The sequence below is a fragment of the Lissotriton vulgaris genome, chromosome 12 (assembly GCF_964263255.1).
Source record: "Lissotriton vulgaris chromosome 12, aLisVul1.2, whole genome shotgun sequence".
NCBI classification, from domain to species: Eukaryota; Metazoa; Chordata; class Amphibia; order Caudata; family Salamandridae; genus Lissotriton; species Lissotriton vulgaris.
In genome coordinates, this window is record NC_141700.1 from 46078318 (window position 1) to 46104731 (window position 26414).

The 26414-nt window shown below is 47.5% G+C and overlaps 1 protein-coding gene across 1 annotated transcript in view; it reads right to left on the minus strand.

The window, feature by feature from the left end:
* Positions 1-25807, minus strand: part of LOC147673218 (uncharacterized) — a 41839-nt gene extending 16032 nt beyond the window's left edge. The window contains exon 1 of the mRNA XM_086946558.1: positions 24484-25807. Coding sequence (XP_086802684.1) covers positions 24484-25807 — 1324 coding nt within the window. The remainder of the gene's footprint in view (positions 1-24483) is intronic.
* Between the last annotated feature and the right edge of the window lie 607 nt (positions 25808-26414).

The following is a 26414-nucleotide window of genomic DNA, read 5'->3' on the forward strand; positions in this document are numbered from 1 at the left end:
GGTATCCGTCCGCAGCTTTTCCTCCGCGGTTGGCTTACAACCGCGGCGGAAAAGCACTAATATGGTGACGGTGTCTCTCAGACACCGTCAGCCAGATTAGGATGTGCTTGGAAACATGCTTTTCCGCGGCAGCTTTTTCCCCGTGGAAAACATGTATAACTTCACTGCGGGGGCCCGTTGCGGGCCCCCTAGGTGAAGGGGGGTGGGGGGTGCACATGGGGGTTACCTATGGTACCCCCCTGCATTTGTATGCAGAAAGCGGCAGGCACCGCGCGGTGCCTGCCACTTTCTACATTCAAATGCAATGCGTGCATTTTTAACATTGCTGCGGGTGCAGCTTGAAGCTCCACCCGCCGCAATGTTAAAAATAGAGGATGTGACCGCCAGGGTGGCGGTCACATCCTAATCTGCACAGAGGGAACGCCGCAGCCCATGCGGATGTTCCCTCCTACTCTGGGGTCGCGGACGGACGCAAGTCCGTCCGCGATCCTAATGACCCCCTAAGTTTGAGTTTGAGTTTTAAATTATTTATAAAGCACGCGTACACCTGCCGGTTCCATGGCGCTACAGTATGCTGAGTCCCTGAGAAGCGAGAATCACGGGGGGGGAATGGAGGGAAATTATAGGGGGAAGGCTTTTGAGAATAGAAAGGTTTTAGATCCTTTCTGAAAAGCGAGTATTAGGTAGAGCATCTAAGTTGAATAGGAAGGGAGTTCCAAAAAATGGGGGCAAGAGTAGAGAATTTCGAGCCTCCCCATTTTTTACGGCGAAAACGGGGGACAGTCAGTAGATGTTGAGAAGAGGAGCGAAGTTCCCTGGAGGGGGCATATGGTTTGATCTCCGAGGAGATAAAAGCGGGAGATGAGCCTAGCTGGGCCTGGAAGGTGAGGCAGCCCACCTTGAATTGGGAACGTTCGCGAATGGGGAGCCAGTGCAAGGATTTTAAGAGGGGAGTGACGTGATGGGATTTTGTAAGGTTGTAAACCAAATGAGCCGCTTGGTTCTGGACCAGCTGAAGTCGTCGTACGTTGTAAGCCGGCATGCCGTGGTAAAGGGCATTGGCATAATCCAAGCGGGAGACGACCATGGCAAGTACGATAAGTTTCAGGGCCGTGAAGGAGAAGAAGCGGGAAACCTTGCGGATAGTGCGGTGGGATAAAAAAGAGGAGGAAACCACCGAGCTCACCTGGGAGTGCAGAGTGAGTTGGGCATTCATTTTTATGCCGAGGGTTTTAACAGAAGAAGGGGGTGGGGGGGGTCCAAGGGAAGAAGGCCAGAAGAGGGGGGACCAGTGACTGGACTATTGTATGTGGAGTGGTAATTATTAGAAGTGATTTTCAAAAGATTAATTTAGAAATAGGGACCTCTAGTAGCAGCCTGTGGTACTGCAGTAATTAATAATAAATGCTACTAATAATGCCTGTCGCTAGCGACCATGTTGTGCTGATTACAAATCTCTTTTATTCCCTCTGTCTGTTTTCGCCTTTTCTCGTTTATAGCCCCTGGGTGCGCGCTCTATATTTGGGTGTGGTCTGGAGAACCGCAGCCTTAAGGCCCGGCGGCGCAGGGTACGCCTAAATCCCCGGAGTTCACCTACCTTATCAAATACAGAGACACGGACTCTTCGTCTGGCGTAGAAGATGGTATTTATTAGCTGCAGCTAGTACAGTGGTCTTAGAAGTCGTCAGTGCAACGAGGTTCAAAAGAGACTGCCACTTAACTCCGTGGCGCACAGGTTTATATACAGTACACCACAATACAAAAAGGCAATAACACACAAGCATGAGCTATAGGCAAACGTTAGAGACAATGTTTTAAGACTAAGGCAACTCAAATTCCCGGTCCCGTTTTTCACTCGACCCATTAAGTAAATTACAAATGAATCCACATTATTTGTTTTACAAGCAGAGAAAAACACAGCTGTGTGTCGTAGAAGGACAGTCGTGAAACAGGAGAATACAGGAGACATGTAGCGAAGGACAGCAGATAAGATAACCTAAAGGAAACAATGGTGTGAACCAACATGTAGTCCGGACGGGGATTACTCAGCTCAGACAGGAATTAGTGTACTCGGCCAGACCCTGACACTCGCTAGTAAAGATTAGCATTGAAGCCACCTGACACGCAAAAGCAGAAACGACAAAAACATTGCGTTCGCCGAGCTGCCTGAGTGAGGGCAACCTAAAAGGGCGGCGATCACAAAATGGAGGCTGAGTACGAACGAATTCGTAATTTTCAGAACCTCAGACCCTCCTTTTGCCATTACTCAGGCAAAGACAAACCAACTCACGCTAATCTGAGTCAGAGTCGACACTGATGTTCATAAAGTCTTCAAGTTGTTGCTGCACCATTATTCGAATATTCTCTGTCTTCTGAGTAGCAGATTGTGGAACACATAAAGTAGCCAACAGGCCACAAACTGCAGGACCACATTGCACACATACATAGAATATGACGGCTAAGATTGCTCCAAGGAATGTGAAGATCTTCCATCCCCAAGTTGACAATATTCCCCAAAACCATCCCATAAAAGACCAATCTCGTTCGTCCTGATGAATCGACTCGGAGGTCTTGTGCAATTTGAAAATGGCTTGGTATACTACCGGAGCGTCGTCTGGAATATAAATGCAGCAACTAGATCCTATCAATCTACAGACACCACCTCGGTCTGCTAGGATCACGTCTAATGCAATTCGATTTTGCACCGTCATGAGACGGTCACCCTGAAGCTCTGCTGTAATATTACCTATCGCACCTGCAGTAACATTAATAGTGGTCTCAACCACTCGAACCAGTTGCCTAATATGTCTGCTGTTAATCATCGGGCCCCAAAGGGGAAGGAATCCTTTAAGGAAGTCTCCTCCCTCTTGTTCTGCCGTGTCTTTGGCATCAATTACACCTCTGCTATGTCTAACTCTGTGATGGTCTGACGGAGCCATATATGTAGGGGGAAGGAGAAAAGCTATGTAGCAAGTTCCAGGAAAATTAGAAGGGAGCCAAGTATGAGCTCGGTCATTGCAGACAAAATACGTTCCTTGTGACGGAACCAACGGAGGGAAATCAAGGGACGAAAAGAAATATGTGTATGCACATTTCTGCTGCATGTCAGCCTTCTTGCTATTCATTTAGAGACAAAATTTACCTTGATGGGGCACAGTCCATACTGGAGAAGACTCACTCTTCTTAGTTTTGTCCCCAAGAATAGAGACATAGTGGGTAACATTCCATCCATCGTAAGCTCTCTTCTCATCTAATGGAATCTTACTCTTCTCTACGATTTTAGCCATTATTACTATGCCTTTTATCAGGGAGCTATGACTAAAATCTAGTCCATTCCCAGAAGTTCTAACAGGGCTTCTAAGTCTGTTGTGGTATGCGGCTGAGAACATCGTCAGATAAGCCCAAGCTGAACCTTCATATGAGAAGGGAAGGACCAGATATGGCATTCCCTTTTGCGCATTATGTGGCATAAGACCGTACACCCAACAGTCAGTCATATTAATAGCCAACTGATGTTGGTGCAACAATTGAACAAACGTATTGTTCATATACTCGGCTCTCCTTATCTGCTCATGAGGGGGTAGAGTATGCATTTTATATGAAAAGACAGAAAGACGAGAAGGCAAAGAGGATGTAGAATTAGCAACATTTCTAGTTTGCAAAACATGAACGATCCATCCTGAGCAAGCTAATAAAATACACAAGACCATCAAAACACACAAAGTTACGCCAAAGCGACTACGCAATAATTTACAATACTTGGTTCGCATTTCCTGCTTCCTATTTTTCCTACCTATGGTTGTTGCGCCATCCATCTTTGTCTAAAAAAAATGTCGCTCACTGCAATCTTCCTTAATCACTCAGCTACTTATTTCTGTATATTCTGAGGCACTAGCCACTTACTAAAAGATCAAAAACCAGGTTACAGTCTGAGACTCCTACCGTGACCCTGCGACGGAGACAGATGGCACATCTAAAACCAAAAGGAAGCAAAAAGGTTAAAAAAGAAATGTCTTTAAATAGGAAAATGTTCACAAAAAAAGTTCAGTTCTCTTTATTAGTTCTTGGTCTCAAATTGTAACGTGTTTTGCTCGGCACGGTCTGGTCCCTAAATAGAGCTTCTGGATTTGTAGTATCTAACCGACGATGCAAAGGCACAGCAGCTTGAAGAATGTCATCATCCGCCTTTTCTGACTGAGTCCCATAGATTTGAGCGTCACTGAAGGGAACGAAGCAAGGAATAGCTGTGTCTGATTCTATCACACCACTACGAATCCACTGGTCGAAGGGCAACGGCAGTGGCACTTTTTTACAGTGCACACCGTGGACCCAGCTTCTCTTTCCCACCACCTTAACAGCCGTGCGGGTGACGAGCAAAACTTGCGTAGACGCAGACCAGCGTGGCTCCAGATTCTTCGTCCGTTGAAAGTTTTTCACACAGAACCAGTCTCCAGGTTGAATCGTATGACCTGGGTCTATGGAGGCCTCCGGCAAAACACTTTGCACCTGTTGGCGAATAACACTCAATTTAGTAGTCAAATTCTGCAAATAATCAATCAACAAAGGATATGGTATGTCAGAATATCTTTTGGGACGAGGGATGCCCCAAACATTAGCCGGGCGTCCGAATACCACCTCACAGGGGCTAAGTCCCATACGAGAGTGCACAGTAGTTCTGGTGGACAAAAGAGCTAGGGGCAAAGCATCAGGCCAAGCAAGGCCAGTGCTGGCATGAATCTTGGCTAGCTTCAGTTTGAGTGTACCATTGTAACACTCAACCAAACCTGCTGACTGTGGGTGGTTTGCCGCAAGGAATTTTTGTCTAATACCAAGACCAGAACATACTTTCTGCATAATCTGGCCCACAAATTCACTTCCATTGTCACTCCAGACAATGCACGTGAAACCAAATCTAGGGAAGAATTCTTTAATTAGCACTTTAGCAGTTGACAGAGCACCATTATCATTTAAGGGGTAGGCCTCTGTCCAACGGGAAAAGGCACATACCACCACCAGAACATACTTGAGGTTGTTGCAGCAATCCATATGAATGTAATCAATCTGCAACACCTCAAAAGGATATGACGGAGGAGCAAAATGACCTGCTGGAGTTGGGGTACCCTTTCCTGGGTTATGCATTACTCTTACGAATCCGCGCCCATATACCTTGCGGAATCACATTTCCAAATAGCATATCAATGTTGGCCAAATTCATAATGCAGGCATCGACTGTTTGGGACAATTCTTTATAATATCCAGCAGGATTCTTACGGGGGTCCGGAAGAGTGCTCTTAAGTGCCAAAACTTCAGACCTCTTCCAAGGTTCATGGACACATATACGCTGGAAATGAGCGGGGAACGGGTGGTGGACCAAGTTCCGCTTCTCTCCATACAGGAGGAACATCACGCATCGGATAATTCTTATTACCTTATTTATTGGCGGGATTAGCCTCGGAAACAGACAAGGACAAGAACATAGTGCGGAATGCAATGAGTTTATTCACTGCCTCTTCATCCCCGTTTCCTACAATAATGCCTTTATTAAAGTCTGCCTGCAACTTCAGCAATTCCAAAGGAACTGTATCTGACTCCATATCTTCCCAACCTTTAATAAGAGTTTGACACATAACATTAAAAACATATCTCTGCGTAGGTTCTGACCACTGATAGAAGTTACTCATAATATCTGCGGTACTATATTCTAGTCCCTGCTCAATCCATCTAGAGCGAGAGTACCCAAAACTACTTTCTCGTCCGTAAGAGGAAGCTGACAACGAGATTGTCATCTAGAGAAAGCTGGAGACAGATTGAAAGACCCAATGAGAGGAGAAAAGAACTTGAAACAGCATCCGCTATCCTCCTCTGCGAAGTAGGAGAATCCTTCAAAAGGATAGGAGGCATGACAGATGTAGAAGGCAGCGGAGACTGAAACATAACAGGCTGAAGAGTAGGAGTAGGAGAAGGCGGAGGTTGAATCACAGATTGCGTGGATTGAGCAGAAGCAGGCAAAGAAGTATTAACAGGCTGAGCCTGTTGCTGAACAATAGGCAACTGAGCAACCACTTGCTGAGCAACAAGAGGGGGTAACGGAGGTGCTGTAGCATTTTGCACTTAGGGCGGAAGGGAACTCAATAAACAAGTCATTAGGGCATCATCTTCTAATTCCATATTTTTATCTGAAGAGGAAGTAGGCAGCATCGGATAGCATATATCTATCGCCATACGATGTTGTCTCTCTGATACCTCCTTTGCATCAACCACTTCATTATCTTTAAGCTGCTGGGCAGCCTGTGAAATCGACATGTACTTTCTTATCCTTTTTCGCTTGTTTAATTTCTTTCTGTTTGGCTTCTTTACGCCAAAGGCGAAAGGAGTCAAACATAGCCGGCCGGGCTTTTCTTTTAAACAAAATCGTTTCTAGATTGTCTAAAATAGTGGGATCAAAGCTACCATTCTGGGGCCATCTTAAAACTCCACTATTTTTCGTATATCGGACCCATGTCTCGTTAAAGGTAATGGGACCAATACCATGTTTCGAATAGAGCTCATAAGTGGGAGTTCCAACTGGAGGGATCGGGCACGATTCCTCTAACTGGGAATCCCTTGTACAACCTAAACAACAAAATCTCTTAAACTTACTCAGCCCAGGCATAGTCACTTCTCTAGACTGATCACAAACAACAAGGGGTATAGATCATTGTAATAGTCAATCGTACTCACCCCTTGGCTTCAGCTATTGCAATACCTGAATGTACCAAAGACAAAACAAAACAAAGGTCTGTGGGAGCGACCCACCAAATACTTAACTAAAGATCGTTCTACACCAGCGAAGGTCCGTCTATCATCTCGCTCTACCAAACGTCATCAGAAGGGTCCAAGTCAGGGCGACAGTCAGGGCAGCAGTCGTCAGCAGCCGTCGCAGAGGAGTAGCCGCGGTGTCAAAGACCTTCGGTCCACTTCTGACATACAGGGGTCGATCAGGTGGTGCGCCTCCTCCAGAATTTTCTTGCGGGGCTCCTCACGACCCTCGGGCTCAACCGCTACCGCTGAAGTCGCCCCACATTGGGCGCCAGTTGGAGAACCGCAGCCTTAAGGCCCGGCGGCGCAGGGTACGCCTAAATCCCCGGAGTTCACCTGCCTTATCAAATACAGAGACACAGACTCTTCGTCTGGCGTAGAAGATGGTTATTAGCTGCAGCTAGTACAGTGGTCTTAGAAGTTGTCAGTGCAACGAGGTTCAAAAGAGACTGCCACTTAACTCCGTTGCGCACAGGTTTATATACAGTACACCACAATACAAAAAGGCAATAACACACAAGCATGAGCTATAGGCAAACAATAGAGACAATGTTTTAAGACTAAGGCAACTCAAATTCCCGGTCCCGTTTGTCACTCGACCCCTTAAGTAAATTACAAATGAATCCACATTATTCGTTTTACAAGCAGAGAAAAACACAGCTGTGTGTCGTAGAAGTACAGTCGTGAAACAGGAGAATACAGGAGACATGTAGCGAAGGACAGCAGATAAGATAACCTAAAGGAAACAATGGTGTGAACCAACATGTAGTCCGGATGGGAATTAATCAGCTCAGACAGGAATTAGTGTACTCGGCCAGACCCTGACACTCGCTAGTAAACATTAGCAGAGAAGCCACCTGACACGCAAAGACAGAAACGACAAAAACATCGCGTTCGCCGAGCTGCCTGAGTGAGGGCAACCTAAAATGGCGGCGATCACAAAATGGAGGCTGAGTACGAACGAATTAGTAATTTTCAGAACCTCAGGTCCGCATGTGTTCTGTACTGTCAGGTGTTATATAAGGTGGAAGGCGCTATTTAATAACCTTTAATCTTCACTCGCAGCGCATTGACGTAACCCCGGTAAATTACATAACTTTTATAACAGTGATGAATTTCCAAGTTTCCTCAATTTCTTTTTGTCGGTTTCTTGTTTTTTTCTGAGCTTTTGACTGCAACTCGACACTAGGGTACATTGCTTGAGCATAGAGGCAAGCGTGCAGACGGGTGCTGGGCCATGCTGACACTATGCAGTGTTGTCGTCAGGCTCCACTGACCTGTTGCAACTCGCGCCCACTGACGCACAGGTGCTGCACTTCCAACGTGGGTGTCTTGCTTGACACACGAACAGGAACTTTGTGGATGATCGATAGAGTCCCCCTCTTAAGCACTCACACCTCTGAAAAGAAAGAATAGCACTGCAGTCAAAGCACTAACCGGGCTGTACGGGTTGCAGGTCAGAGTTCATGTGTTTGCCTTCAAAAACTCAGCAGTCCTGAGATACGTGGCTGTCTGGGTAAAGAATGAACCCACTTTGGTATGTTTTGTATACCCTAGATTGGCTCTAGGTTAAGGTGACACTAGCATGTCAAAAGCACTCGGGTATGTAAGAGCTTAAGTGGCAGTGACTCACAGCCAGGTGTCACCACCTTCACATTAAAATACACATGCCTGTTTGCCGCAGCACTCCTTTTTGCGTGCCATTTCATTTATTATACTTAAAAACATCAAGGTCTTTTGCAAATTGAAAGACAATGGTTTTATTTCTTTTTTGCACTTGAATGCACAGTATTCCTTTACATGCACATGTTGTAATTCAGGACTATGTCATGAACACACATCAATAGGGTGTTTTTGTTTTCAGTTATTTTGTAAATTGTTATTGCAGCGCTTTACTTCGTCAAGAAGGAACATCTAGAGACACAGGTTTCCTTTGCAGCTTTCACAAAGGACATCTGTTGGTGGATTGGTGCCAATGCAGCCTCTTTAAACAGATGACTTTGTACACCGAGCAGCTTCATCTGCTCCCGTATATTAAGGTATACTTCTTCTGCAGCGCACCTTCCAATCTGTGGGTGTGTGCAGAAGTTATGGATATTGTGCTGCATATCTAAACACTTATAAGGTTCCAAAGGTAAACACATAGAGAAAATATCTTATCATTTACAATGCCAATAGCTCTAACTCTCCCAAAACGTGAGACCTATTGCATTGCAAATGCTTATTTGCAAGATACTCTGGCTCTTGATACCACTTACAGGGCTAACTGAAAATGTTCAGATGTTAATAAAAGACTCATACTTCAGGATAAATGGAAGTAAGTCTGGCACAGCTTTTCAGCAAACAGAATATTAATCTTCTAGTTCATTTAATCTGATGAGCGGGAGAAAAGGTGATATTATCTCCTCAACCAATTCCATTCTTTATTTTTAACTAGCGTTTTGTCCCATATCACAATGAAATCCATTTTCAACAATCATGATATTGAAAAATTAAATGACATCATAGAATGAGCAGTGACCCCCATTCAGCAGTACTTGAGCAATGCATCCGATATGAAAGAAAGGAGAATAAAACAACAAGCATTAAAAATGCAATAGGTCTCGCCTTTCATCAAGTTAAAGCCATATGCTTTGCTGTACAATACCATTAGCAAAGCAAATGGCGTTAACTTAATCAAAGGCGAGACCTATTGCATTTTCATTGCTTGTTGTCTTTTGCTGTGAGTCAAATTCCAATGATGAAAATAAGGCCCTGTGTTAAAAACATGAGTGCCAATGTACGCAACCTGCAACCCCGACCCCACATTAGAGCATTGACTGCCACCGGACTGGAAAGTACCGCATTCAAGGAGACCTCATTAGGGCAGTGTAATCCAGAAAGAAGGAAAAAAGGCCAACACTTTGCTGCTTCGTTCTGTAGCAAATTTGGAACAGTTGCGGTTGCCATGGCAATTCTGGCATCAGGTCAGATGCTGGTCCTGCACACAGTCTGCTTATAGTTTTTGCAAAGTACTGTCGCGCCACTGGTGCCCAGCCCAATGCCGCTTCTGGTGGATGGGGCACACAGTGGAGCAAGTACAGCTGGGGCAGCGAGGCCGACAGGCCGCCACATTCCCTGTCTCAAACTTACCTGGTGGCGGCTGGCCTACCATTCTTATTTTTGGGGGTGACTTGATGGGGGCAGCCATTAGGTCATCCTCATTTCCTGGTGAATTCTGGGTCCCAGAATTTCCACCACAGAAAATATCCAGCCCAATTTAAGCTGGCTGCCGTGCTTTCTTCTCCTACCAGATTCTCCCATTCTAAAATCGCCATGCTCGCTTTGATGCAATTTCCTGTTTTCAAGAGTAAAGATTGAAGCCTGTCCATCCTCATTCACGTTGCAACGCTTCCTAGTGTTAGGTGCGTTTCTTCGCTCCTGTTTCCTGTCCAGGGCAGAGGACTGCGTTCCTTCCTGAAGATTTTGCTTCCTGCTCTTTCAGTTTCTTCTCCTGCGAGCTTGCTTCCTGTTTATGGTGTTGCTCTGCTCCTCCACCGCCGGATTTGTTGCTGTCACCTGGAGATTTTTTGCCTTTGGGCTTTTTCCTCCGTCTGGGGCTCCTTCCTGGAGGCGCTACCTAGTGTCTGCGGTTCCGTGGCTGCTGGAAGGGGTCGCCCTTATCTCTGGCAGACAAAAACAGCTAATGCCGGAGCCCTTCAGTCTCTTCATCGTAAACGTCCCCCAGACACGCGTTTAGAGCCTGACAAGTGCTGTTTTACAGTGAGAATGATTGATGCTGTCGGGTGCTACTGCAGGTTTAAAGGTTTCTCATGTGTGTGTGTGTGTTGGGTCATATCTCTTGGCTGTGCGTTGTATGTGAATTGTTTGTGAGTCACCTTTCCGGAGCTACTTCTGGCATTTCTGAGGTACATGGGAGTGAAAGATGGCCTTGTAAGTTGTCTGCAAGGGGCGAGAGATGACCTGATTTTCTTGCGAGTGCCAATGTGAGATGCAAGATGGTGTGTGAGCAGATATGCCCTTTAAATATGTTTGAATGCATGTCTGAGAGATGCCCTTCGTGTATTGTTGTATGAGAATCTGCCGGATGCTCTGTTGTGTATGAGTGTGAGATGACTGATTGATATTGTTACATGTGGGTTTGAGACACACCCTGCTGAAATGTATGCTTGTGGGTAAGAGTGGTGCCCTTTTGAAATTGTTGCATGCCCTCTTGAAAGATGCTTTGATGATACTTTTGCATATTGGTACGAAAGATGCCATGTTCCTGTTTTTACTTGCGGGTACCAGTCGCGGGCGGTGCAGGTGAGAGCAGTGGGGTGGGGGAAGAAGTCAACAGATGACAGAATAGGAAAAAAGAAATAAAACTACTTACCACTCGGCCGCATCGCCAACTCCAGGTAAGTGGCTTTATTTCTTTTTTACATTTTATTGTCCACATTCGGTTGTCTGTCGACTACCCCTTTGCCCTGCCTCACCACTCTTACCTGCACTGGCCGCGACTGTCAGGCACCCAACATACCCTTTCTTTATTGTTGCAGGCGGATATGACAGAGGCCCTTTGAAACTGTTGTGTGTGAGTATGAGATGCACTTTTGGTATTGCTGCGGTTGAAATTGCTACATGGCCGTATCAGTGATTTGTGAATGCCGTATGAAAGATGCTGGTGTATATTATTGCATATGGGTATGAGAGATGCGATTTTGTTATTGGTACGTAACTGGTATGAGAGACGCCCTTCTGATAACGTTGAATGCAGGAGCAACAGATGCCCTGTAGATATTGTTACATGTGGGTATGAGAGATGTCTTATTGATATGCTTACATGCCACTGTGAGAGATGTCGTACACATGTTGTTACATGCCACATGGCCTGTCGACGTTGCTACATGCCAGTATGAGAAACGCCCTGTTGATATTCTTATATGGTGATGGTATTGCAGACAGGTATGAGAGATACCCTATCCATATTGTTACATTCAGAAATGAGAGATGCCTTTTGACACATGTAGAAGTGATGCTGTGTCTATATTGTTACATGGGGATGTGAGAGACACCCTATAGATATTGTTAGCGACAGAATCAGAGATGCACCATATGTAGTTGCATGGAGGTGTGAGGGCTGTCCTATGGATCTTTTCACCTGGGGGTATGAGATATCCTGTAGATATAATTACATGTAGGTATGTTAGACACCCTTTTATATTGTTATATTGTTGAGTACAGTTTTAAATATTGATGTATAGCGGCGTGGTCCGGCCGCACGACTGCACCCCCAGCAAGTGCTCCAATACTGCCTTTGAGGACCGCCTTTGGAGGAGAGTTGTGATGCGACACATGGCAGAGGAGCCGCCATGAATCACTGCGGCTTGGATCTATATAGCCTGTATGTTACGGAGCTGTGAAATAGAACGAAATTGGGGGCGCTACCTTTTAAAAGTATTTTATGTGGCCCGCTGGGGCTAAAAAACTGTTTGACACTACAAAGACCATCATGCATTTCAACCCACGAGGATAACCAAACATTAAATATGCAATAGATCTTTGGTGTCATTTAAATAAGAATGCCGTTACCTGTGAACCAGGTCAGATGAGACCAAAACGCATCAGTTAATTACAGCTGGTGACTTGATTTAAATAAAAGGATTTCCATGGCCATATCGTGAGTGCAGACTTCTTTCTTCTTTTGGAGAGAAATGTGCTTGAGATATATATATATTCGTAAAGCCACACATATATATAATCCTGTAGGTGCGTTATGTGATCAAGGCCTGCATAGGCCGAAACGCGTCATGGCGGCACAGCGCACAAAGCAAAAGAAACAATAAAAGGTTTGCACAAAATAAGAGGTGCCCGTTGCTGTTTCTGGTTCCGAAGGCATTGAAGCAAGTAAGAAAAAGGACATTCGTGATGATATATATATATATTTATATATATATATATATATACACATATATATATATATATATATATTCGGTAAGCACAGACGTCACAAACAAGTTGGTATCTTGAATGACGAGGCAGGACCCATAGATAGTGCAGGTTTTCAATTTATTGTGCGACCCAACACCAGTCCGACATGACGCGTTTCGGCTCTTACAAGCCTTGATCACATGACCATATATATATATATATATATATATATATATATATATATATATATATATATATATATATATATATATATATGGAGTGGATGAAGAAATTCGCTCCAGCGGCAGAGTTTTGCCCACTCCGCGCTGAGCAAAGAGATCCTTAAAACTCTGCAAAGTGATGCAGAGCGAAGTTTTTCTTGTGCAGGGTTTTGCTTACATTAGGCATGATTTCTCAATGTGTCGCGGAAGGTCACAACCACTGAGAATGCTGCCACGCGAGTAGAATGTCTACTCAAGTGGCAGAAAGCAGAAACGCCCTCCGGGCTGACTCGGAGTGCCATTCGTGCTGATTTTACAGTGCAGGACAAACTCCCAGCTCTTAATATCAGTGCAAGTAGCATGACTTAATAGACCCCGCCGCTGGTGGAACTCCCCAGAGTGCGGCAGAGCTTTTGCAGCACTTTGCAGAGTTCCGCAGAGTAGAACTCTGCAACTCCGCCCAGGCTGAAATTTATATATATATATATATATATATCAAACCACTGGGAATCACAACTCTGTAATTATAGTTACATCATGGTTTCCATAATCTTGCCGACAAATATGCATGAAACTTTGGTGGGATATTCCCATGTTCATTCCCATAGGAATCTTTCCTCTCTGATACAGAATAAAACAGCTCTAGGCATTACACCAAATGTGGCAAACATTTTTAAAAGGTGCTCAGATGGGGCGTGTAGGGGTTAAGGCTCAGAAAAAGCTAGGTATGTCTAGATGGCTTGTGCCGCTGGAGTCACGCAATACAAGAACATTTAAGAATTACAGCCTTCTGATTGGATGAGGGAGCTTTTTTCCCCTGTGCCGGTACCATGGTACATAGTGATCTGATTGACTATCATCAACACTGAACAAAGTGTTGCTGCTGCCATTACAGGACTCGGGAACCTGGTCAGCCCCTGATGTACAGTGCCATAGGCTGTACGCAGCAGCGGTTGGCCACTCCATGGGTTTGGATGTACTGCCTGGCTGCAGGTCAACCACTGGCCGAAGGCTGTGACCAACAGGTGTTCCTGCCTTGCGGGGGGTTGGGCTATGGTACAGGTCAAGCCATGCAGCGAACCCGTGGTGCAGCAAGGGCTGGCCGGCAGGCAATGGGTTGGCAGGCCCTGCAACGTGTCCCCGCTGCGCAGCACTGAAGGCCATACACAGTGCGGGTTTGCCGCTGATGTGGGGGCTGGGTGTGAGTTGCCAAGGAGGCAGAGACTATACACAACTTAGATGTGTTCATAGGTTTCAGGCCTTATATAGTTAGGAATTAGCATTTAAAAAACCTTTGAAATTCACTGAAAAAACCATAGGTTTCAGGCCCTATATAGTCAGGAATTAGCCTTTAAAATTCACTAAAAAAACTATAAGTTTTAGGGGTGTTATAGTTAGCTGGACATTTCACTCATACAAAACCATTGAAATTGCTGCTATATAGTTAGTTGTACTAACTATATTTCGCACACCCGCAATCCACTGCTGATGATGTCACATATTACATCATTCATGACATGGTCAGTGACATCATAATTCCTAACTATATAAGGCTTGAAACCTATGGTTTTTTTCAGTGAATTTCAAAGGTTTTTTAAATGCTAATTCCTAATTATATAAGACCTGAAAGCCCACCAGGAATCTCCAGTATGCGCCAGGGGACTGCATTGCAGAGAGGTGTAATGAAGCCACGCCCCTTTTTACACCTCTCTGCAACGCAGCCCCCTGGCACATTTGCAGAGGGGGAAAGTAATTCCTTTTGCATACTGGGGGTCCCTGGGGGCCAATTAGCCAACCAGGAGCCTCCAGTATGCGCCAGGGGGCTGCATTGCAGAGAGGTGTAATGAGGCTACACCCTTTTTTACACCTCTCTGCAACGCAGCCCCCGTGCATGTTTGAAGAGGGGGAACTATTTCCCCTTGCATACTGGGGGTCCCTGGGGGCCAACTAGCCCACCTGGAACCTCTAGTATGCGCCAGGGGGCTGCATTGCACAGAGGTGTAATGAGGCTATGCCCCTTTTTACACCTCTCTGCAACGCAGGCCACTGGCGCGTTTGCAGAGGGGGGACTAATTCCCCTTGCATACTGGGGGTTCCTGGGTCATATCTGCCCAAACGCCGATATTCCGATCGATTGAAAATGACTTTTCTTGAGAAACATTTGGATTTGGATTATCATGTCCTATAATTTGGAATTTTTGAAAGACTGACTTTGAGGATGCTATAAATTACTCAAGTCTGCCCGAATTGTGTGGGTAAAATTGATACCTAGTCACTTTGAATAAGAATGTACTTACTTCTCGTCTAACATTTGGAAGAAATATCTAGTTATATGACAAAAGGATACCGACATAACTTGAAGGAAATAAGAATGCCCTGAAGAAGTTCTGTTGTACAGAACGAAACGCGTCGGCTGGCTGTGGTACATAAACTTAAGGAAAATAAAAGCATTTGAATATATACCAAGATTCAGCGCTTCAATAAGGACTCTAAGTGATATGATTTGATTGGACTTATTGTGGAAGTGGTGCTGTGCCAAACCTTAGAATATTCTCCACTACTCTCTACTACTTACTCTCTACTACTCCACTACGCTCTAATACTCACTCTCTACTACTCATTCTTTACTACTCTACTACTCTCTCTCTACTACTCACTCCCTACTACTCACTCTCTACTACTCTCTACTCTCTACTTCTCACTCACTACTACTCTCTCTTTACTACTCACTCTCTACTACTCTCTACTACTCACTCTCTACTACTCTCTACTACTCACTCTCTACTTCTCACTCTCTACTACTCTCTACTACTCACTCTCTACTACTCTCTGCTACTCACTCTCTTCTACTCTCTACTATTCTCTCTCTCTGCTACTCACTCTCTACTACTCACTTTCTACTACTCTCTACTACTCACTCTTTACTACTCTCTACTACTCACTCTCTACAGCTCTCTACTACTCACTCTACTACTTACTCTCTACTACTCTCTACTACTCACTCTCTACTACTCACACTCTACTACTCTCTACTACTCACTCTACTACTCACACTCTACTACTCTCTACTACTCACTCTGCTACTCTCTCTACTGCTCTCTATTACTCACTCTCTACTCTCTATTACTCACTCTCTACTCTCTACCTCTCTCTACTAGTCTCTACTTCTCTACCTTTACCTCTTTACCTCTACCTCTCTACCTCTACACCTCTACCTCTCTACCTCTCTCTACACATATAAATATATATATGTGCATATATAAGCATATGCATTTATATATATGTATGTGTATATATATATACATACATATATAAACATATATATTCTGCATATCTATATAAATACAAATATAAATGCATTCATACATATACATATATGCATACATATGCATGTTATTTACATGAAAGTTTTAAAAACACTAATAAAAGCAAAGCTAAAAAGCCACCTCATTACAAACAGAATGGCTTTAACTTAAACGAGGGCGAGATCTATTGCATTTTCAATGCTTGTTTACTTTGGTTCCATCAAGAAGGCTTTCAGATGTGTCACACATTTGCCATAAATTCTGAATGTTAGCACTCTAGTTGCTCATTAGATCACTGTAGTAAAGATACTGCTCACCAGGGAAGTCTGCTGCTGGTGTTCAAAATGCATGATTTCAGTCTGCATGTCAGAATTTTTTTAATGAAATAGAAGAGGATTTGAGAAGTCACTCAAAATGGGCCCTAATTTTTCTTTCTGAAGCACTAATTATACTTTCTATGGAAAAATGAGCCCCCTCATTTTGTTCCTTTTTAAATTAAATGTTTTCAGACTTACCACTTCATTCCAATCAAGATGGCTTCTGGTGTGCCATACTTTTGTCACAAGTAAGACTGTTAGCGCTCTAGTTGTTCTTTAGAACACACTGGGACATTCTGTCATTGGGCTATACTTGGGCTACATCTGGGTGATATTTGGGCTACATTTGGGCTCTTTTGTCTCTGGTGGCCATCTTGGGAGACTGCATGTCAGAATTTTTTTATGAAATAGAAGAGGATTTGAGAAGTCACTCAAATGTGCCCTAATTTTTCTTTCTGCAGCACTAATCATACTTTCTATGGCAAAATATACCCCCTGATTTTGTTCCTTTTTAAATTAAATGTTTTAAGAGTTGCCACTTTATTCAAATCAAGATGGCTTCAGGTGTGCCATACCTTTGTAATAAGTAGGACTGTTAGCGCTCTAGTTGCTCTTCAGAACACTCTGGGACATTCTGTCATTGGGCTATACTTGGGCTACATCTCGGTGATATTTGGGCTACATTTGGGCAAGCCCGTCTACGCCCGTTCGCGCCTGGACCGCGCCCAGTGCCAGACCCCCTGGTCCCCGCTACACCCAACCCACTAGAGTCACTTATGATGCCGCAACTCTCCTCGCCCTCAACCCCGGATGCACACCTCACTGCTGCGTTGCCATCCCTGGACGTACCCACGGCCCTTTCGCCTGCCTCTCCTGCACATTCAACTGCTCCAGAACCCTCACCAAATCCACTCCCTCCGTACAAAGCACCGACTCTGACCGCCTGAAATGCATACTGCTTAAACACCCGCTCAGTCCACAGACACGCAACTGAACTCTGGGACCTACTCGACACTGCGTCACCAGACATCGCCTTCCTCACAGAGACATGGATGAACACATCTTCAGCACCCAACATCGCCATAGCCATAGCGGACTCTTACAAGATTATCCGTAAAGACCGCTCCATTCAGACAGGAGGAGGCATCGCCATCATTCATAGGAACACCATCAAAATCACGACTAGCTCCGACGACAATCTTACAACCACCGAACATCTCAACTTTCAGATCCACACCGACCCTAGGACCACACTCAGAGGCACCCTCATTTACAGGCCTCCAGGCACCCGCACTCAATTCAGCGATGACATCACAGAATTCATCACCCCACATGCCCTCGCCTCCGAGAACTACATTCAGCTAGGAGACCTCAATTACTACCTTGAAAACAAACACGACAGCAACACCACCACCCTTCTGGACAACCTGAACAACCTCGGACTCAAACAACTTGTTGATACCCCCACCCATATAGCCGGACACACGCTTGACCCTATCTTCACCTCCAGCAAGCACATCTCCTTCGACCGCACCACAGCTCTCCACTGGACAGACCACAGCTGTGTACACTTCAGCTACAAAACCACCCTGACCCACAACCGCCCACAACCTATTCCTCTGAGAAACTGGAACAAAATCACCTCCGACCAACTCCTCGCTTCACTCAACCAAAACCCTCCCACCCTCTCATTGGACCCTAACCAAGCGGCCACCAATCTCAAGCAATGGATCACCCACAGTGCTGACGAATTAGCACCCCTGAAAAAGCACCAGACCAAATCAGCAAGCAAAAAGGCTCCCTGGTTCAATGATGACCTAAAAAAATCCAAGAAGCTATGCCGCACCCTGGAGAAAACATGGAGAAAAAACCCAACCAATGACAACATGGCCACCCTCAAGGCAGCCACCCGCAAACACCATCAACTGATTCGTTCAGCCAAGAAATCAGCATTCACGGATCGTCTCAACAACAACTCTCACAATAGCAAGGAACTTTTCAACATCGTCAAAGAATTCACCAACCCCACCGCAGCATCCAACGACATCACTCCCTCCCAAGTCCTCTGCGATGCGTTATCCTCCTTCTTCTACAACAAAATTGCCGACATCCACAACAGCTTCGAGAATACCCCCAGCGATCAACACTCCCCACCCCCCTCAGATCCTACTCCACCAACTAACATCCTTAGCGCCTGGAACCCAATCACCACTGAAGACACCATCCGCCTAATGAACTCAATCCACTCTGGCTCGCCAACCGACCCCTGCCCCCACCACATCTTCAACAAAGCCGACTCCATCATTGCACCCCATCTCCGTGATGTCATCAACTGCTCGTTCAACTCTGCCACCTTCCCTGAAAGCTGGAAACATGCCGAACTCAGCGCTCTTCTGAAGAAACCCACAGCAGACCCCTCTGAACTTAAAAACTACCGACCCATATCCCTCCTCCCATTCCCGGCCAAAGTCATTGAGAAAGCTGTCAACAGCCAGCTCGCCGCCTTCCTTGAATCCAACAACTCCCTCTCAATCCGGATTTCGGGCCAAACACAGCACCGAAACCGCCCTCATTGCAGCAACAGACGACATCCGAAATCTACTGGACAACGGAGAAACAGTGGCCCTCATTCTACTCGACCTCTCAGCTGCTTTCGACACAGTCTGCCACAGCACCCTCATACAACGCCTCAGCAACATCGGCATTCAAGGCAAAGCCTTGGACTGGATCACCTCGTTCCTAGCAGGGAGAACTCAGAGAGTCCGACTTCCCCCTTTCAACTCAGAGGCCACTGAAGTCATCTGTGGAGTCCCACAAGGATCCTCACTCAGTCCCACCCTCTTCAACGTCTACATGAGCCCACTCGCATCCATTGTGCGTCAACATAACCTTAACATCATCTCCTACGCTGACGACACCCAGCTGATCCTTTCCCTCACCAAAGACCCCAACACCGGCAAAACCAATCTGCACGAAGGCATGAAAGAAGTAGCCGAATGGATGAAACACAGCCGCCTAAAACTCAACTCAGACAAAACGGAGGTGCTCATCCTAGGATCTTCCCCATCTGCCTGGGACGACTCCTGGTGGCCTTCCGCTCTGGGCACAGCACCCACACCCACAGACCATGCACGTAACCTTGGCTTCATCCTAGACTCCTCTCTCTCGATGTCCAGACAAGTCAACGCAGTCTCATCCTCCTGCTTCAACGTACTTCGCATTCTCAAAAAGATCTTCCGCTGGATCCCCCTCGAGACAAGAAAGACCGTCACCCACGCACTGGTCACAAGTCGACTGGATTATGGTAATACATTATACGCAGGAATCACAGCAAAATTACAGAAAAAACACCAACGCATCCAAAACGCATCAGCGAGACTCATATTAGACGTCCCTCGCCAAGATCACATCACCGGACACCTAAAAGACCTCCACTGGCTTCCCGTCAACAAAAGAATCACGTTCCGTCTTCTCACCCACGCACACAAGGCCCTCTACAATCTAGGACCCGAATGCCTCAGCACTTGACTGTCCTTCTACAAACCCACCCGCCAACTAAGATCGTCCAATCAAGCCCTCGCCGCAGTCCCGCGCATCCGAAAATCCACCATGGGTGGCAGATCCTTCTCCTTCCTGGCTGCCAAGACCTGGAACTCACTCCCCACTCACCTCCGCCTTACTCAAAACCACATCTCCTTCAGAAAAGAACTTAAAACCTGGCTATTCGACAAATAATGAACCCCTTCCCCAAGCGCCTTGAGACCCTCTGGGTGAGTAGCGCGCTATACAAATGCCCGAACTTGAACTTGAACTAATCATACTTTCTATGGCAAAATTAACCCCCTCATTTTGTACCTTTAAAATTAAATGTTTTCAGACTTACCACTTCATTCCAATCAAGATGGCTTCTGGTGTGCCATACTTTTGTCATAAGTAAGACTGTTAGCGCTCTAGTTGTCCGTTAGAACACTCTGGGACAGTCTGTCATTGGGCTATACTTGGGCTACATCTGGGTGATATTTGGGCTACATTTGGGCTCTTTTGTCTCTGGTGGCCATCTTGGGAGACTGCATGTCAGAATTTTTTTAATGAACTAGAAGAGGATTTGAGAAGTCACTCAAAATGTGCCCTAATTTTTCTTTCTGAAGCACTAATCATACTTTCTATGGCAAAATGAACCCCCTCATTTTGTTCCTTTTTAAATTAAATGTTTTCTGACTTACCACTTCATTCAAATCAAGATGGCTTCTGGTGTGCCATACTTTTGTCATAAGTAAGACTGTTAGCGCTCTAGTTGTTCTTTAGAACACTCTGGGACATTCTGTCATTGGGCTATACTTGGGCTACATCTGGGTGATATTTGGGCTACATTTGGGCTCTTTTGTCTCTGGTGGCCATCTTGGGAGACTGCATGTCAGACTTTTTTAATGAAATAGAAGAGGATGCAAAATTTCCTAGCTAACGTAACGGAAAGTTTCAATTCTATTAAGGACAAGGAGGCGAGGATTATGCAGTCCTTTCTTCTCTTTATTATAATCAGCACTTCAAAGAAAAACCAATCAAAACATTTTTCTTGAACCACAACTCCCATGAGCACATGGGAAAACAGTGTCCATAGCAACCAACAACCAATGATGGCTCCGTCCGCCGTATAACTAGCCATGACGTCCTCTTCTATTCCTCGTCTTCTCTGTGAGGCAGAAATTTACGTAAGACACCTCATTCTTTCTGGTCGTGTCCTAAAGTAAATAAGGAAAACGTTATCCAGTCCTTCTGACCAGAAGCGAGGCACATCAATACATAGCATGTAGAGAGACTACGAAGCATGATGATTTATGCGCAAACAGTACAGATTGCAAACCAGTGAACTGACATGGTAAAAACAGTGATTCTCACAATGCATTGTACAAACACAGTTGCAACATACTTCAAAAAGTAGTACTTACTGACATACGAAGGTACACGGGGGGGACGAGGCCGCCCCGGCTCGGGTGGGATAATCCTCGCCTCCTTGTCCTTAATAGAATTGAAACTTTCCGTTACGTTAGCTAGGAAATTTTGCATTCTATGTCAGGACGGAGGCGAGGATTATGCAGTTTCAAAGCTTATCCACAACAAGCTCTGCTGCGCCATAGATAGGCTTGAAGTAAAACTTTTTGAAGGTAGACTCCGAGGACCAGTCTGCTGCTGCCATGATGTCCTCTAACCTACCACCTACCTGAATGGCTTTAGAAGCCATGGCACCTCTAACAGAGTGAGCTCCGAAAGTGGTCACATCTATGCCCGCCTCGGCCATAAGCCAACGGACCCATCGGGCAATAGACGGGGTTGAAACCGCTTTAAAAGGTTGCCTCAGAGCAATGAGGAGTTGACGCTCTCCCGGTGGGCGACAATCCTCGGTCATGTCTTCATACGCCTTAAGGCAACGCACCACGCACAATTTAGGGTGATCTGAGAAGGACGGGTACGATACTGACCTGATGCTAGTCTTTGTACGCCTAGCCACCGTGAACGTTACCCCTTCCGGAGTAAATACGCGTGCCGAGACGTCTAGCGCCCGCACGTCAGAGACTCGTTTACACGAGACCAGACACAGCAACATAGCCAGCTTAGCTGACAGTTCTTTCCTAGACAAATAGCTATTATCACGCCAAGAGGTAAGGAACCTGAGAATGATATTGACATCCCAGAGATTGGAGTACCTGGGCTCGGGAGGAGCCGAAAGCCTGGCGCCTTTCATGAGTTTGCAAACCCAAGGGTGTTCTCCCGCCGGGCGTCCATCGACGTGAACATGTCCTGCCGAAATGGCGGACCTGAAAGAATTAATGGACCGATACGCCAACCCCGAGTCGGACAGTTCAGCCAGGAAATTCAGAACGAGGGTAATGTCGGCCCCCACCGGATCGGCGTGTCTTCCCAGACACCAACGACGCCACCGTTGCCAAGCCGATCGGTACCTTTTGATCGTACCAGGGGCCCAGGCCCTGCTGATGAGTTCTGCTGCTCCCGCCGAAAGGCGGTCGTCCGGCCACCGACCCCGGAAATCCTCCATGCCATGAGGACCAGGGTCCCTTGAAGTACCAGCGGGTGCCCCTCTCCCAGAGGCCCCGAAAGTAGCGACGGAAACGAGGGCAGTTGAATTGGACAGTCCCAAGACAGCTCCAGCAGTGAGGGAAACCATGCCTGAGCCCGCCAAAAGGGGGTCACTAGGACCAGGGAAGCTTGCTGGCGGCGTACTTGAGCCGCTACTCGAGGAATCATGAGAAAAGGAGGGAAGGCGTACGCCTGTTCCGTCGACCAGTCCTGTAAAAAGGCATCGACCGCGACCGCCTCCGGGTCCGGCCTCCAGCTCACGAACCTCTGAAGTTGACGGTTGAGCCTGGAGGCAAACAGGTCCAGCGTGAACGGACCCCACGCTCCCTGCAGGGCCTGAAAGACCCCTCTGTGCAGCCTCCAATCGCTGAAGTCCAGGAAGTTTCTGGAGTGCCAGTCCGCTATCGAGTTCTGCGTGCCTGGGAGATATTCCGCCGAGACAGAAATCTGTTTCTCCAGGCAATAGTGCCAGAAGTCCTTCGCCATGTTCGCTAAGGCCTTGGACCGAGGTCCACCCAGGCGATTGATATACTGAACCGCTGACATGTTGTCCATGCGCAGCAGAATACAGCACGACACTTTGTTCTGCGTCAGAGACTTGATCGCAAAGGAGCCCGCCAAAAGCTCTAGGCAGTTGATGTGGAGACGGAGTTCGTCCTCCGACCAACGGCCCCCCATCGTGATCTCTCCGCAACGGGCTCCCCAGCCCGCTCTGCTGGCGTCCGATTCTATGATCAGGTCCGGGCTGGATCCGAAGATCGCTCTCCCGTTCCATGCACTCATGTGTTCTATCCACCATCGCAGTTCCGTCCTCGTTTCCTCCGTGAGGGAGATGAGTTCGGAATAAGTCAGGCCTTTCCGGAGGTGTTGTGCCTTCAGGCGTTGAAGAGCCCTGTAGTGTAGTGGGCCCGGAAAGATCGCTTGGATCGAGGAGGAGAGCAGGCCCACAATACGGGCCAGATGTCGAAGGGAGATCCTGTCCCTCCTCAGGGTCTGTGAAAGTTCCTTGCGGATCTTGTTCACCTTCTGCTGCGGGAGACTGAGACTCGCCGCGTCGGAATCTATGAGGAAGCCCAGGAAAGAGATTTGTTTCTTCGGGAGGAGATCCGATTTCGGGGCATTCACCACAAAACCCAGGTCCTGGAGCAGGGCAATAGTCATGGTCAAGTGTGACCGCAGACGATCCGACGATTGATCCATGATCAGGATGTCGTCGAGGTATATGATCATCCGAACCCCCCTCTCGCGTAGTGTTTCCACCACCGGCCGAAGGAGCTTCGTAAAGCACCATGGGGCCGACGAGAGGCCGAACGGAAGGGCTTGAAATTCGTAAACGTCCTCGTTCCACAGGAACTGAAGGAAGCGCCTGTGAGGGGGAAAGATCGGTACCGTGAGATACGCGTCTTTCAGGTCCAGACGGACCATCCAATCCCCTTGAAGGAGAATGTCTCGGAGAAGATGGATGCCTTCCATCTTGAAGTGGCGGTAGACCAACCACTCGTTGAATTCTCGTAAGTTGATAACCGGGCGGAACCCTTTGTCCTTTTTCTGGACCAGGAAAATATTGCTGAGGAAGCCCGAAGGGTGCAGGCGCGTTCTGCGAATCGCGCCTTTTTTGAGGAGATCTGCAATTTCTGTGTCGACAAGATGTCTGTCCTCTGAGGACAAAACCAAGGGACGAGGGCGAACCCTCTGTAGGGGAGTGCCATAAAACTCTATCCTGAACCCCCTGACCGTCTGGAGTACCCACGGGTCTGAGGAGATTTTGCTCCAGTTGTGGAGGTGATCCCGAAGCCTCCCTCCCAGAACGACTGGGGAAAAAAGGGTAACACTCACCGGAGGGGCCTCCTGGTGCGTTTGCACCACCGTGGTAACCTCTGCCGCGCCCTCGGCCGGCGCCTCTGCTAGGGTAGAAGTTCCCCTGGCGTCCATCGTTCCAGCCATTATTTCGGCGCTGCTGGGCCTTGTTGTTAGGGCCTTGCTGGGGCTGGCGGCCGGAGGAGCGACCCCGTCCTCGTCCGGCCCCTGCAAAAACCCGTCCTGGAAAAATCTTTTTTATGGACGTTTGTGCTCTGTCGAGTGCAGAGAAAGTTGTTACGAACTTGTTTAGTTCCCTAATAAAAGGCTCTCCAAAAAGCCTGCCTTGTGCAACAGGGCCCGCCTCCGACGTGGCTAGATCTCCTAGCTTCGGATCTATTTTAATGAGGAGGGATCTCCTCCGTTCTGCCGCCAACGCACAATTTGCGTTCCCCAGGAAGCATAGGGCCCGCTGAGCCCAACCTGCCACGACCTCCGTGGACATCGGAGACCCCGACTCCTTGGCCCTCTCGGCCAACTGGATGATCTGGGTGACGGGGCCCACGGCGTCCAGGAGCTTATCCTGGCAGCTGCGCCAGGAGCGATCGATACCCTTCCTGGGGTCTTTCATAAATTTGGCGAAGAACGCATACAGTTTCTCGTCAATATCAGGAGTGGCTGCCACTCTGCCATCCAGTTTAGGTCGAGGGCATTCACCCCGCATGCGGGTCCGAACCTCTTTCTCCAGGGGTTGGCGCACTTTACTAGCTACATACGCCGCCACCTTGGGATCCGGGGTCCATTCCGACGAGCGCGGATGGTAGATCCTCGCCGGGTCGAACATGTCCGGGACTTTGTCATCCCCTTCCAGGGACTCAGAGGAGTGCGACGCAGGGCGCCAAGGGCGTCCTGAGCCCTCATCCTCATCGTCCGAGGAGGTATCGTCCTCGGTTACACCCTCTCCCTCCAAGGGGAAACCATCATCTAGGTCTGAATTCGGGGCGACCTCGTCGCCATCATCTCCGGGGAAGAAGCCCTCCCGGCAGGGTACATTTTTAAGCGTCCGCGCACTTTTATGGAAGGATTCCCTCAGGCGGTCGAACTCCTCCAAGTGCCCCGCGTGACGCTTCGCCGACTTTTTCCCCCCCCCCTGCGCGCCTTTAGTTCCGCGGTTCGCAGGCACTGCGCCACTGAACACCCCGGGGATACTCTGAGTGAGGGCCTCCACACTCTCCCGCAAAGGAGCCAGCACCGAATCCAGCGCCTGTGACAACGCGCGGCCAACCGCCGGCGGCAGTGGTTGGGAGCAGCCAGGTTCTTCCGTCCCCTGAGTGAGGGGGGCCGACTGATCAGCAGTCTGCATCGTGTGAGGGTGAGAGCACTAAACACCTTTACTCAATTACAGAAGGTAGCCCCCTCGCCGGTGCTCAGACAGTACCGCTGTCAACTAAGGGTGCGGTGACTGACAACCGCCACTAGAGGGCGTCGCGCACGAGGGCGCTTAACTACACCGGCCCGGTGTCAGGCGAGGGTTGGTGAGTCAGGTGAAAACCTGCCTCAGCGCACCGATCCGAGGGGCAAGCGCCGCAGTCGCAGCCTTAACCCGAACAGCGGCGCCCTACGGAGCTAAGGGGAATCGAAGGCGCTCTCCACAGAGCCCGCGATGAGGGAAACGGCAGAGACGGCGCAAGCAGCGCCTGACGCACGTCGAACTGCCGAGGATCTAAAGTAAATCAAGCGCACCGCAAAGCAAGCGCTATTGCACAAGCAAAACAATTTAATCTACACAAGACACCAAACGTCAGGAAGATAAAAGGTTTGACTTATCTGACGAGCAGAGAAGAAAGAGGAATAGAAGAGGACGTCATGGCTAGTTATACGGCGGACGGAGCCATCATTGGTTGTTGGTTGCTATGGACACTGTTTTCCCATGTGCTCATGGGAGTTGTGGTTCAAGAAAAATGTTTTGA